This window comes from Vigna angularis, chromosome 5 (assembly GCF_016808095.1).
Source record: "Vigna angularis cultivar LongXiaoDou No.4 chromosome 5, ASM1680809v1, whole genome shotgun sequence".
NCBI lineage: Eukaryota > Viridiplantae > Streptophyta > Magnoliopsida > Fabales > Fabaceae > Vigna > Vigna angularis.
Window position 1 is genome coordinate 40,617,787 of NC_068974.1, and position 13,520 is coordinate 40,631,306.

General features: G+C 33.9%; 2 protein-coding genes across 11 annotated transcripts; both read left to right on the top strand.

Annotated features, from left to right (window-relative positions):
- Positions 1-1,553: 1,553 nt before the first annotated feature.
- Positions 1,554-7,319, top strand: LOC108340741 (trehalose-phosphate phosphatase A). Of its 10 annotated transcripts, XM_052877739.1 has the most exons (14): positions 1,909-2,028; positions 2,171-2,251; positions 4,604-4,661; positions 4,771-5,087; positions 5,178-5,318; positions 5,417-5,488; positions 5,644-5,769; positions 5,878-5,934; positions 6,027-6,128; positions 6,243-6,320; positions 6,440-6,509; positions 6,607-6,677; positions 6,792-6,884; positions 7,011-7,319. In XM_052877739.1, exons 4-14 carry the CDS (start codon positions 4,791-4,793, stop codon positions 7,071-7,073), a joined length of 1,170 nt encoding a protein of 389 aa, XP_052733699.1. In that variant the 5' UTR covers positions 1,909-2,028; positions 2,171-2,251; positions 4,604-4,661; positions 4,771-4,790; the 3' UTR covers positions 7,074-7,319. The 10 variants fall into 10 exon arrangements, with proteins under 10 accessions (XP_052733695.1, XP_052733694.1, XP_017433778.2 ...); XM_017578289.2 differs by lacking the exon at positions 1,909-2,028 and adding an exon at positions 1,749-1,875 and having other exon boundaries at positions 4,604-5,087; XM_052877733.1 differs by having other exon boundaries at positions 1,902-2,028; positions 6,792-7,319.
- Positions 7,320-10,274: 2,955 nt separating this feature from the next.
- On the top strand, positions 10,275-13,502 carry LOC108339814 (beta-fructofuranosidase, soluble isoenzyme I). Its single transcript, XM_052877740.1, has 6 exons — positions 10,275-10,713; positions 10,843-11,911; positions 12,168-12,329; positions 12,425-12,648; positions 12,747-12,834; positions 13,136-13,502. The coding sequence occupies exons 2-6, from the start codon at positions 11,186-11,188 to the stop codon at positions 13,337-13,339; spliced, it is 1,404 nt and encodes a 467-aa protein (XP_052733700.1). The 5' UTR covers positions 10,275-10,713; positions 10,843-11,185; the 3' UTR covers positions 13,340-13,502.
- The last annotated feature ends 18 nt before the right edge of the window (positions 13,503-13,520 follow it).

The following is a 13,520-nucleotide window of genomic DNA, read 5'->3' on the forward strand; positions in this document are numbered from 1 at the left end:
CCTCTATTAAATTGGAGTCCTGAATAGATAAATTCACACTATTATGCTCTCTTAAAGCATATTCTTCTTTATCGCTCTCTATAATATTATCCAATTTATAATTTTAGGGTTTTATTTGCATAGAGGAACTTTTGGAAAGACAACCGCGCAAAAAGCTCTATTGCTGAGTAAAGGTTGTGCATTTTAAATAATTAATTTAATTAATTTGATTTCAATAAAAATATAGGATTTGAATAATTAATTTAATTTAATTAAAAAAATAGGTTGGTAGGTGAGTCAACCCAACCCACCACGGGTTCAACCCGTGTGAGCCGGGTCAAAATTGGCTTACATAAAAAGTTTTACATTTTTTTCCAACCTAACTCGACTCAAATCCGTGGTGAGTTGGATTGGCTCACGGGTTTCAATCCATTTTGACGGGACTATAAATATATAAATAAGTTTGAAGCTTATTTTATAAATTAATTGTATGATATTGTGTTCAACTTAAAATCTGTTTTTTTTTTTAAATTTCAACAAATTCACCATGTTTACATATAGAAGGGGCGAATTTTGCTTATAAGTTTTCCTTATTGTTATAAATAATGAAAATAAAAAATATTTATTGTTTCGTTATTTATTTATTTTTATATGTATTATCCTCTCTCACTCTCATACCATAGTCGAAGAAGGAGGAAAAATGTTAAAAGTTTGGATATCATTTTTTTCTTATTTTTTTCTCAATTGAATTTAAATATAATTTAAAGTTTTATTTATTTATATATTAAATATTATTCTTCCAAAATTTTGATAGAAGGAAAACATGCATAAGTATACAAAAAATTTACTTAAATAAAAAATAGTGTACAACTATTTCTTAGAACATCTTTCTCTTACAGTTAACAATTATTTAAATATTGATTTATAACAACATCCAAATTTCATTACTGGAACACTTTATTAAATGTTTAAATTATTAAGTATTTTTTATAATATCATATTAATAAAATCGATAATAAATTAATTTTTCTGACATAATAATTTTTTATTTTTATTTTTACTTTCCGTACCAAACAAAAATGAATGTGGTAGAAGGAAAAATAGGTGTGAAGTTTGAAAAAAGGTGACAGCATTATTTATTGTTACTGTAGACACGTGTCGTTTTTATTGGGGTTGACATTATCGGCCGCTGCATGAAGGCCCATCCCATGCCACTTCATCCCATTATGAGGCCATCATTTGTCCCGATGTGGACCCCACCATTCCACGTGGGACCATCTCACTGGCTGTTTCCGACAATCCCCACCGTCACCGACGACAACCACTCGTTCCTCGAAAGCGACAACACGCTAGCACACGTCGTCCCCACGTACGTGGCGGGCCCCGCCTCCCCAACGTGGCCACGTCGATCTCGTCTCATTTACACGTGTCCCCACGCGCTTTTCCTCCGCCACGTGTCTCCACATACTCTGTGGGACCCACTTTTCAATTTCCTTTATTTATTTAATTAAAAAGGTCCGCGAACCAATGGAATCAGATCTTGCCTTTTCGTACTTCGGTCATGCGTTAATCATAAGGAACCCACGCGCCGTCATGGGGTTTGACGCGCTGCCGGATTTGGAGTTGGGGAGTGGAGAGCACGCGCGGGGACGAGAAGAAGAATGTAGTGTGAGATTTCGGGGGGCGTATTTTATTGGTGGTGTTTCCCAAATCAACACAACCGAACCAAGGAAGGTTTTCTTGTAAAGCACGTTTGGTGAGAAGCGAAACGCTATAAATCCCCGTTTTCTTATTTACCATTTTCTTTCTTCTTCTTTTCGCTTCTTTGCGCTGCCCACCGTTTTGCTTTTGGGTTTCGTTCGTCCATTTTCTGTGTTTTGTTTATTATTTTCTCAGGTGAATATTATCGCGATTTCGTGTTTCTCTCCGAAAGTACAAAAAACGCATTGCCTTCGCTATTGTCTCTTTGTCCCTGTTTGGCTGCCCATAATTTTACCCCATTTTTAGCTTCTGCCAAACTACAACTTGTGCCTTTTGTCTCCTTTCTGGGTTTTCTACCACTTTCTCTTTATTTTTCTTTTCAAATTATAGCCTATTTATTTGTTGGCCGTCAAACCAAAAATATCACTGTGCGCGTGTCTTTTATCTTGCCTTTCCTCTTCTGACTGCTCCTTCTTTTTCGCTTTTGAAGATTATTCGTCGAGAAACTGCATTCTGAAGATTCATGACCAATCTAATTTCTTTCTTCCCGTTGTTGGAGCTCGTATTTTAGGTAACACGTTTTCATCATTCTTCTTTGCCCCTTTTCGTTTGTTTTTTTTTTCTGGCTTCCAATTTGTTTCGTTTCCCTTTTTTTTTTTCTTTCTGTTTCGATTCCGATTGGGTGAAACTTTTGACATTCAAAAGGGTCGGTGCCGTTTTGAGTTGCGATGTTTGGTGTTGCTCTCTTTTAGCGATTATTATTATAATAATAATTTTAATAGTGATAACAGTGATAATTATTCAATATCGTGCAAAGTTTTGGGAGCTGGTCAGAATCTAGCATTCCAAGTCACCTTTTCATTTTCTCTTTTCAACTCATTTTGATTGAAAAACTGTTCTTTTATTTTATTTAATTTCTAGTTAATCATATTCTACTTTGACCGATCCTTGAATGATTGGTTAATTCGGTTTTTTCAGTTTTGAGTTTTTCCCGACCGTGAGATGGGTGCTGTCGATTATTGATTCTGATTTGTCTTCCCTGGAGCTGTTTTTGATTGTGCTGATGTGATGTTCTTTGTTTACACCCTTGATTTTTTTAGTCTAATTGTTTATTGTCCTCATCGTGTAAACTAATGTGAACCATTTAAAAGAATGCAAAATATAAAGGAAAATGAGGAAAAAGTCAATTTTCTCAAGTCTACATCACTCTCTGTTTGATTTCCCGGTCTTGGGTTGTCTTTCGATGTATTTTTAAACTTAAACCTTGGAAATACTTGTAATTTACGTTTGGTTTTGAAGGAAATGTACCTTAAAAAGTTTGGGAAAATTTTTATTCTTTGTCATTGTTTATTGATATTATGTGTCAGTTTGTCTATTTCATCGCAGAATCTTTATGTGTTGGGTCCATTTGTATTATTGACTCCCACTCTTTGTAGGCCCAAGTTGTGTGGTTGCATATGGTATTGTTTTCTTCCGTGTCCACTGAGTGGGGTAGTACAACTTTACATTATGCAGGAAATCAATATTTTCTTAATTGTTTCATTAATCATTGACAGCTTAGCACACTTAAGCTGTTGAAATTTTTTATCTTCCTTTCTGTTGATATTAGTGGTGGTTGGATTTTTTCATTCCCGATTTTTCTCAGTGTTTAGTTTGTTTTCATATTTATTCTGAGTGATGTTGTAGTCGTTGTTAGTGATTTCTATCATTTGTCATATTTATTTAGTTGTTACTCTGTAGTAGATATAAGTAGTTTGTCCATTCTTTGATAAATATCTACAGCATTCATCGTTGTCATGTTCAGTTCGCACTGATTGAAACCTTTCCAGGACTGGAGCATCCTTTAGTAATCAAGCGAGGAGCAATATATTGTGTTTCGATATTCTTCTTAAAATGGGTTTCTTTTATTATCCCTGTAGAGTTTGGGAAATTGAGTTTATATGGAAAGATTCGAATCTGGAGGAGGACTTGACATTTGATCATATGAGTGTCTGTTTTTGTCAATATGGTGGGAAAATTATGCTATTTCTTCTGTTCATTAGCTGCTGCTGTACGATTTTACAACCAACAATCGGGAATAAAGTCAAAGAATTGTTAATTATTTCCTTTTCCCTTTGGCTAAATTATTTCCTTTTTTTATATTCTAAGTACAAAAGTAAGAAAGAGTGTAAGTGCATACAATTTCCATTGATGCCTTTACTCTTTCAACCTTGTCTTTTACAAGTTACTTGAATGTACATGATCCTAGCACCTATGTATTACTCAACCATAGTTCAAGGTAACCTCAATCATGTTTAGCTGTCAATTAAGGCCAACTTGTGCTTTGTGTATGTATGTAGCTCACTACATGTAGGATGGACCCTTTAACGTCTTTATTTGGATTTTAGTGAATTGCATTTTTGGACCAATCATTGATAAGAAAAATCCTTCTATTGAATAAATAAATGATAGGAACAATCAATAATACTTCCTTTCTTTTAATTTTTTAAATGGTTATTAAATGTCTTATATAATTATGCTTTTGATAACACCGGTTCCTAAAGCTGTTTGCCTTCACTTTTCCGCTTCCTGCTCCCAATTTTTGCATTTGCTTGCTTCATGTGTTCCATAGTATAATTTCTATACACATCTCAAGCATCTTTGATATTTATTGATTGAATATTGATCATAGCATTTTGCTGTGCCTTTTTTCTCTCATCCATCAGACCTAAAAATTTTCCCGTTTCTATTGGATGCTGCTAAATATTTTATTTTTAAAAATCATGTTTTCCAATACATGCCTGCAACTCTTTTATTACCTTGCAAGTTGATAAGAAGATGAACAAGTGGACTCGAACTCCAGATTTCCATTTGTTTAAATTATTCTTATCACTAGATTTTCAAGTACTTCAAAGTAAATCAAATATATGATCATTATTTTCAGGAGCTCAGCAGTTGATGGACTGTTACCCCAAGAGCAGTGACAAGAAAACATTAAAGAGGTGGTTTTTTATTGATAAAAGAGTAGGGTGAAGTGGACATCTGATAGAAATTTGTTTGATCGGTGCTCAATACTTATTAAAGTTATTACATTGTTACTGGACTGTAAAGTGGTCTGAAACCTGGATTCTATGGACTTGAAGTCGAATCATACTCCTGTTCTCACTGATTCTGCACCCGTAACAAAGTCTAGGCTGTGTGCGCACTCCAGTTTGTTGCCTTACTCCCATTCCGGGGCAACCTTTACGCATGGAATGTTATTGACTATCCCAAGGAAGAAAACAGGAATTCTTGAAGATGTTCGTTCAAGTGGTTGGTTGGATGCCATGAAATCATCTTCACCTCCAGCCAGGAAGATAACAAAGGACTTTAGCCATGGGTTTGCATCATCTGACTCTGATACTGCTGGTGCTTATTTTAGCTGGCTGGTATTACATACATTCGCTTTTGTTTAGTTTCTGAATTTCACAGGTGTAAGGTGGTTATTTATTTTTTTCTTTCATGTGTTAATTTTGCAGCTAAAATACCCATCTGCTCTTACATGTTTTGATCAAATCACAAACTATGCAAAAGGGAAAAGGATTGCGTTGTTTATGGATTATGATGGAACTCTTTCCCCAATTGTGGATAATCCTGACTGTGCGTTCATGTCAGACAATGTATGGCACTCTCCTTGGGTTTACTGTCCATAACATCCTTTTGTTTTGCTTATTTTTTCATTCTTCTTTGGCTAATTATGATCCTGTAAACTCTGCAGATGCGAGCTGCTGTTAAAAAGGTGGCAGAGTATTTTCCAACAGCAATAATTAGTGGAAGAAGTCGTGACAAGGTAATTGAGCAGGTTTTAGAAAATACAAACATTTTCCTATCTATTTTCAAATTCGCTCATCTATCTCAACGCCACTGCGCCTGCATGTACTCCTGCTCTAAGAAAGCTTCCTTGTCGTGCTGGTTCTAACTTTAGTATTACCCCCGTTGGCTCAGGTATTTCAATTTGTAGGACTAACAGAACTCTACTACGCTGGTAGTCACGGGATGGACATCATTGGCCCTGTTAGACAATCTGAATCTGATAATCACCCGAATTGCATTAGGTTTACAGACAAGCAGGTACTGGGACTGAAGTTTGTCACATGTTTTATGAATCTTTCACCCACTTTCCAATCTCTTGAAGTTTTTTTTTTTTATTAATTAAAATGAATTGTTTAAAATCTACAGGGTAAGGAAGTAAATTTATTCCAACCCGCTGCTGAATTTCTGCCCATGATTAATGAGGTAAGCTTTTGATAATCTACCATGAATCATCATCTTTCAATATATTTTCTTCATTGAAAACTTGACATCCTGATTGACTCATGCTTGGGCAGGTCCTCAAGTCTCTTGATGAGTGTACGAAAGACATTAAAGGTGCTAAAGTAGAGAACAATAAATTTTGCGTATCTGTGCACTACCGGAATGTTGATGAAAAGGTTTAGGCTTCTGCTCTTATGCTTAATAATTTTCTGCTAAGATAATTTACTTTTTTCCAAACTTATTATCCGTTCTATATTTGTAATTATTTTTCTTTTGAATTAATGATACAGTATTGGGATTTGGTGGGGCAACGTGTTCATGATGTTCTGAAGGGCTATCCGCGTTTGCGCTTAACTCATGGCCGGAAGGTACTGTTTGTGTGGCCAAAGCCAACCGTTTGACTCATTATTTTGGAGAATCTAGTATTAAATGCTTTGAAAAGGATGATTTATAGTTTATAGATTAATTTCTGTCTACTATTTTACAGGTTTTAGAGATCCGACCAGTGATTAACTGGGATAAGGGAAAAGCTGTCACGTTTTTACTTGAGTCACTTGGTGAGTTCATTTTCTGTTTTTATTGACATGGTTTTTTCCTTTAATGATCACAGTTCTTTGTGTTGCAGTAAGTGATATTAGTCATATTGTTTTTCAGGGCTAAACAATTGTGATGATGTGCTTCCTATATATATTGGAGATGATCGGACTGACGAAGATGCATTCAAGGTAGTATTTAGCTTTTAGTGATAAATCGGTTGCTCCTATTTCCTGTATTTTCAGTTTCTCTTTCATTTTGTTCTCTTGATTACTTTAATACTGATTCCAAACAATCTGTTACAGGTTTTGAGAGAGGGGAATAAAGGTTATGGGATCTTGGTGTCTTCATCACCCAAAGAAAGCAACGCAGTTTACTCTCTTCGTGATCCATCAGAGGTAAATCTCACTTCTTTTTTGTATTTTTTGTTGAATTTCTTTGTCCTAATTCGTTGTGCTTGTGGTTGTGCATGTTGGTATCATTTGGTCCTGACGTAAATTTATCTTATCACTGTGTACACACAGGTCATGGAATTTCTCAAATCACTTGTGTTGTGGAAGTCAAGCTGCTTAAAAAGTCTTATATAGATTATAGAGGAGAATATATATACTCTGCTATACTATTATATAGTACATCATAAGAAAAAAAGCTTTTTCGATTTTGGTTTTCTCGGAAACATTCAAAGAGGTTTCCTGGAGCAGTTTTACGCACAAAAGACCTCTTATGGTACCAACAGCGCTGTCTGTCGCTACCCACTTGTTTTGTTCAAACCTTCTGTGCTGCTAGCTGTAAATTCCTGCCTCAATTATAAATATCTTCAAGATTTAAAAGAATGTGCTGAGTTTTTCTTTTTTCTTTTTTCCACCTCTCATTACAAAATGTATTGATATTTAATCATTGGTGCTTCAGTTTTGATCACTCTATCTAACCACTAAAATGGGGGTTACAAATGCGACATCATTCATTTGTTAAAGGATGTAATATATCTATTGTAGCTTTTTGATTATATGTCTGCTATTACCCTTTTTGCCCATTGAAAAGAAAAAGAAAAGGGGTAATAGCTTCTTTTTGCAGTCCAATAATTTAAATTATATGATAAAAAAATGCTTGGGATCTTGAGTCTTGTCTGTAACCAAATCAGAGTGAGTAATAATTGTGTTCTAGAAATGCCGAAAAAAGAATGAGCAATTACAGTTGTAAACTTTAGAAAAGGCATGGCTCAATAAACATTAAGACTTTAGGTTCATTCAGTGCTGCTAACCACTAAGTCTTTTTTCTCATAACTCAATTTATAATTTATCTTATAGTTGTTTGTTTTTATTTTCAATCTAGCACTTTCTATTTAAAAGAAGGAAATTAAAACTGGGAATGAAAAAAAAAAGGGTTTTTGCATTCCCAATTCTAATTAAAATTATATATGCCTAAAACAAACAAAATTCTAAAAAATTAAATAAAAAATGTGAAAGAAGGTTGGGCTGAAGGAAACGAAAATGGTTTTCCTGTGACATGCATAAGCTGGTCTCGGATTGTGAATTTGTTCGGAGATAATTTTTTATAGCAACATTTGACTATCAAATAAAAAGGATTAAGTACTTTAGTTTACTGAGTTGTTGTATTTTAGATTCGATTCCATTGGATAATACTTGTATCTCTAGAACATGTACATAAATATATTTACCAATGTATTTATTGGTTCTATTTTATTTAGTTGGAAAAGGTGAAAAGTGTTTTATTTTTGAGACAGAAGCACGAGATTGGTAAAGAAATTTAGGAGCAAAAGTTCTTAAATCACAAGGATTACCTGATTGCCCTTTATCTTCCATTCTTCTCCAATCTTCTCTTTTCTACAAAACAAATACTAAAATATAAGTATTAAGTATTCAAAATAAAATAAATAATGTTCAAATATACTTTAGACCGTTGACCTATGTTACATATATTGTTTTCTTCTACCTATTATATGATTTGACTTTATATTGTGACTTGCACGAAACATATGGATTGAAAAAGAAATGTATGTAGGACACGTGTCCTTGGTCAAAAAGGTTTCTACCATGTAGTGTGATATCTCGAATATATAAAAAATTAAATACGTATAGAGATTGGTAGCAACTTAGCGTATTTGTGTAATGTACGACATCACTACCGTAGTTAACAAAAACAGTCAAAATTAGTATTAACTAAAGCTATGGTATATACAGTATACTAATGACGTCTTGCAACTTTTTTTCAACGATATAGAGTGAATACGTTACGTATTTGTTTAAGAACTTTAATTTTTAAATGAACTTTTGTAAAAATAGAGAGTGTTGGAATTTTAGACAAAACAAATATTTTAATTTTATAGAAAAAACTCACGTGTGCGGAAAATAGTAACTGCCAAATAATATAACTGTACATAGATTTTAGCCGTAACTACGTACCTAAGCTATATACAGTTGTACAATAAAATTACAAGCTGTATAAGTTGAACAGTAGAAAGGTAGAAAATTATTATATATCATATTGAAAATTGTAATATCATAAAATAAGTTTAATCATAAAGTAGATTTTTTACACTGTAAAATTTAATCTTATGATGTCATTTATGTATATGATCATGCTTTGTGATATGTTTATTAACTTTTGTAACAATTATTCGAAAGAATTTTGTATGGTCAACAAAATAAAACATCATTGATAATATGTGAAGGTTAAATTCATATATGAATTTTAATAATGTAACGTATTATTGGTTCCCACTTTCAAATTACCAACAGTTTAATTTTCATTAGATAATTATTGCACTAATGTATATTGTTTGTATTTTAGGGATACATGTTGATAAATAGAAAAATGTATCAAAACATTTTTGTTTTAAAGATAATTAATAATATTATTTTAATTTAAATATGTGTTTTAAAAAAATAAATTAAAAAACTTTGAGGCCTTCGTGCTAGCAATCTCTTTCACCACCCCCATTTAATTTACAATTTGAAAAAAAAAAATAGAAAGTTGAATTTTGATTTATGAAAGCATTATAATTTAAATCCAATTCAATTAACTAGTTTATGATTTAATTTTGTTGTCAACACTAATATAATTATTTTTAACAGTTATAGTATATATTAACGTTTGCCATTGATACCAAAAAGAAAATTTTCAGAAAATTCGAAAAAAAAGTGTGTAAGCCAATTTTGTAAGCTAAAACTACATCAGTGTTTACATTTAATTTTTTATGAGCTATTTTCAACCATTTATTTGACCTACACATAACTATATTATTATTTTAATTTTCAGTATAGCCGTCCAAGAAAATGAAAATTTCAACACGAAGTTACGTGCAGCTTTTGTTAAATGAAAGGTCAAGAATTCAGTAAGAATTTAGTTCCTTAATTTTATCACTTATATCCCAATTAAAGATATTTGGATATATAGGAAGACTTTTTAGCAAAAAAAAAATTATTTTTTTAAAAGAATTTTAAAAGACATAACTTTTGTAAAGCAACTTATGCATGAGATAACTTTAGTTTATAAAGACGATAATTTTAACTTTCTTCTCTTACTGTTTTATCAAATCGAGTTTATAAAAGAATTTAATTCAACACAGAAAAAAAATTTAAGTTTTAATTTTGTGAAGGAGTGAAGAAAATTGAAAATTCTAAAATAATTTTAATAAATGAATATAAATCGTTTATAAGATTGAATTAAGTTTAACCATTTTAAGTAGGCATGCACATGCAGAAATATAAACCTATATCCATAAGAATTAAAGAAGCTTAACTGTCCATGTTTTTTTCACAGTTGTGTCTATATATACGAGCTTCATCAATATCTCTGATTATTTCAGTTCTGCTACATATCATACGAAGGCAAAGACAATGAACACTGATCCAAAAACTCCATTGCTGAGTCCTCCAAGTTCCATAACAAGGAAAAATGAGGGAAGAACACAAAAGGGTGTCCTTATTTTCATTGTTTCCATCGTTTTTCTCATGTCATTGGCTGCACTTGTCATAAGCCTCCATAGCCATAACATCCAACCTTTACTAAGTATTATCCAGAAGCCTCTCACGATCGAGATCAACTTAAGGTCTCTACCATTACAGCCTCGAGGTATTGCAGAAGGTGTTTCAGCAAAGTCAAATCCATATCTATGGCAGATAGGTTCATATAACTGGACAAACGCCATGTTATCGTGGCAAAGAACAGCTTTTCATTTTCAACCTCAGAAGAACTGGATGAACGGTAATTCTACAACTAAACTAAACCTTTCTGCATTCACTTCACCTTCAACTATTAATTTAACTGCTTTTCTCCTATGTTTTCTTGTCGTGTTGGGGTTGCTGTGCTAATGTTCGGTCGTATCTGCTTCAGATCCTAACGGTATGGTCTTTTCATTTGCTGAATTGCTCTTCAGATTTATCCTTTTATTTCTATATTTTCATGCTTCCATGTTTAAGAGTTTGACGTGAGCTTTCAGTTTAGCTGAACCTCTGTCATGGCGACCACGTTTGAATTATAATCAGATGTTGAATCTGGTTTTTCCTCGTAAAACATGTTATTTTTTTAACGTTGAATTGTCACAGGTCCATTGTTTTACAAGGGGTGGTACCATTTGTTTTACCAATACAATCCTGATTCAGCTCTGTTTGCAAACATAACGTGGGGCCACGCCGTATCAAGGGACTTGATTCACTGGCTCCATCTTCCCATTGCGATGCTTCGAGATTCCTGGTACGATATCAACGGTGTATGGTCAGGATCGGCCACGCTTTTGCCAGATGGCAAAATCGTCATGCTCTACACTGGTAGCACCCATCAGAACGTGCAAGTCCAAAATCTTGCGTACCCCGCCAATCTATCTGATCCGCTTCTCATTCATTGGGTCAAGTACTCTGATAACCCACTCTTGGTGCCTCCACCGGGAATTGGGCCCAAGGATTTTCGTGACCCAACTACTGCGTGGATTGGGCCTGATGGCAAATGGAGGATCGCTATTGGGTCAAAGGTCAACCAGACAGGTCTTTCGTTGGTGTATAAAACCCAAGATTTTATCCACTACGAACTCAATGATCAGTACATGCATGAGGTCCCGGGTACGGGTATGTGGGAGTGCGTGGACTTTTACCCGGTTTCGGTAAATGGGTCGGATGGGTTGGATACATCTGCAAATGGGCCAGATGTGAAACATGTGTTGAAGTCTAGTTTGGATGACACTAGGGGGGATCATTATGCTATTGGGACGTACTTCAGTGAAAATGATACGTGGGTGCCCGATAACCCGGATGAGGATGTGGGTATCGGGTTGAAGTTGGACTATGGGAGATTCTATGCGTCAAAGACGTTTTATGACCAATACAAAAAGAGAAGGGTCTTGTGGGGTTGGATCAACGAATCAGACAGCGAAACCGCTGACTTGAAAAAGGGTTGGGCATCTCTTCAGGTATGCAACACCCTTTCTTTTGCCCGGAACATGTTTGGGAAAAGTATTTAAGAAATCTTTTGTACTTAGCTATCAAAATTAAGGTAATTTGGACCCCAATTTAAGTTGAGATGAGAGAATTTGTTTAAAGGAATCTAATTTCAATTTACTGCACTTGCTAGTGTAGCCAAATTAATTAGATGCAAGAACAGTGGTGATTTGATTATTGAAGGTTGTTATGAATTTGATCTCGTCCAATTTTTCTTGTGGAAATCAGAGTATTCCAAGAACAGTGGTGTTTGACAATAAAACTAGAGCTCATTTGCTTCAGTGGCCAGTGGAAGAAATAGAGAGCTTAAGGCTTAGCAGTTATGAATTTGAAGAAGTCGTGGTTAAGCCGGGCTCAGTTCTGCCATTGGACATAGGCCCTGCCACACAGGTTTTCTAGTACCATTAAGCTAATCACTTGGTTTTTCTGCATAATAAATTGTGAATACGTAGTTAACCAAAGCAAATTTTGTTGAAAATTTTCAGTTGGACATATTTGCTGAATTTGAAATCGAATATTTAGCATCCAAAGAGACCGAGAAGAAGGAAAATGTAGGGTGTGGAAATGGAGCTTTTGACAGAAGTAGTCTGGGACCATTTGGCATTCTGGCTATTGCAGATGACCAACTTTCTGAGCTAACACCAATTTATTTTCATCTTTCTAGTACTACCACCAGTTTAACATCTTCCTTCTGTGTTGATGAAACCAGGTCCGACACTTTCCATTTTCTTACTTGAATTAAAAGGAAGATAAAACATAACCTTGAAGTCTTATCTTACGAATATGAAATGTTATTGAATAACGTAGGTCTTCAAAGGCTCCTGATGTTTCAAAACTCGTTTTTGGAAGCGAAGTTCCAGTCGTCAGTGATGAAAGATTATCAATGAGGATATTGGTAAGTGTGAATAAGATACATACATACATACATATATATATATATATATATATATATATATATATATATATATATATATATATATATATATATATATATATATATATATATATATATATATATATACTTAATGTTCATACATCAGCTAGGTGTTTTAGCTTTAATTTTGACCACTATAAATTTAGTTTCTGAACCAAACAATGCTTACACATTTATGTTTAAGGATAAAATTGTTTTGTTGGCTATACCATTATTATTATGCAAGTTCACGACACTTAAATTTTGAACATGATGATCTCAGGTGGACCATTCAGTCATTGAGAGCTTTGCTCAAGGAGGGAGAACTGTGATATCGTCTAGAGTTTATCCAACAAAAGCAATTTACGAAGCTGCAAGATTGTTTGTGTTCAACAACGCAACAGACATAAACATCAAGGCCTCACTCAAGATTTGGCAATTGAACTCAGCTTTTATACGTCCCTTTCCCTTTGACAAGAAGTTGTGAATGTGAAAATTATGTTTTGGAGTAGGGTATACTATAGCCCCTCCTTGGGAAAAATAACAATGAATCTTGTGGCATCTACCATATATAAAACTGATAAGTTTTAGGTTGAGTTCCAATATGAGTGGCTAGCAGCCATAACACTTGGGATGAGCCAATTGATTCAGTAAACATTTTAATTTTA

Bases quoted from the DNA above. Each gene is read 5' to 3' on its own strand.
- LOC108340741 (XM_052877735.1), top strand. From the start codon at position 4,791: ATGGACTTGAAGTCGAATCATACTCCTGTTCTCACTGATTCTGCACCC. The intron at 5,935-6,026 runs GTAAGCTTTTGA...ATGCTTGGGCAG, and splicing joins TTCTGCCCATGATTAATGAG to GTCCTCAAGTCTCTTGATGA. The intron at 6,321-6,439 runs GTACTGTTTGTG...ACTATTTTACAG, and splicing joins GCTTAACTCATGGCCGGAAG to GTTTTAGAGATCCGACCAGT.
- LOC108339814 (XM_052877740.1), top strand. From the start codon at position 11,186: ATGCTTCGAGATTCCTGGTACGATATCAACGGTGTATGGTCAGGATCG. The intron at 12,330-12,424 runs GTTTTCTAGTAC...GAAAATTTTCAG, and splicing joins ACATAGGCCCTGCCACACAG to TTGGACATATTTGCTGAATT. The intron at 12,649-12,746 runs GTCCGACACTTT...TGAATAACGTAG, and splicing joins TTCTGTGTTGATGAAACCAG to GTCTTCAAAGGCTCCTGATG.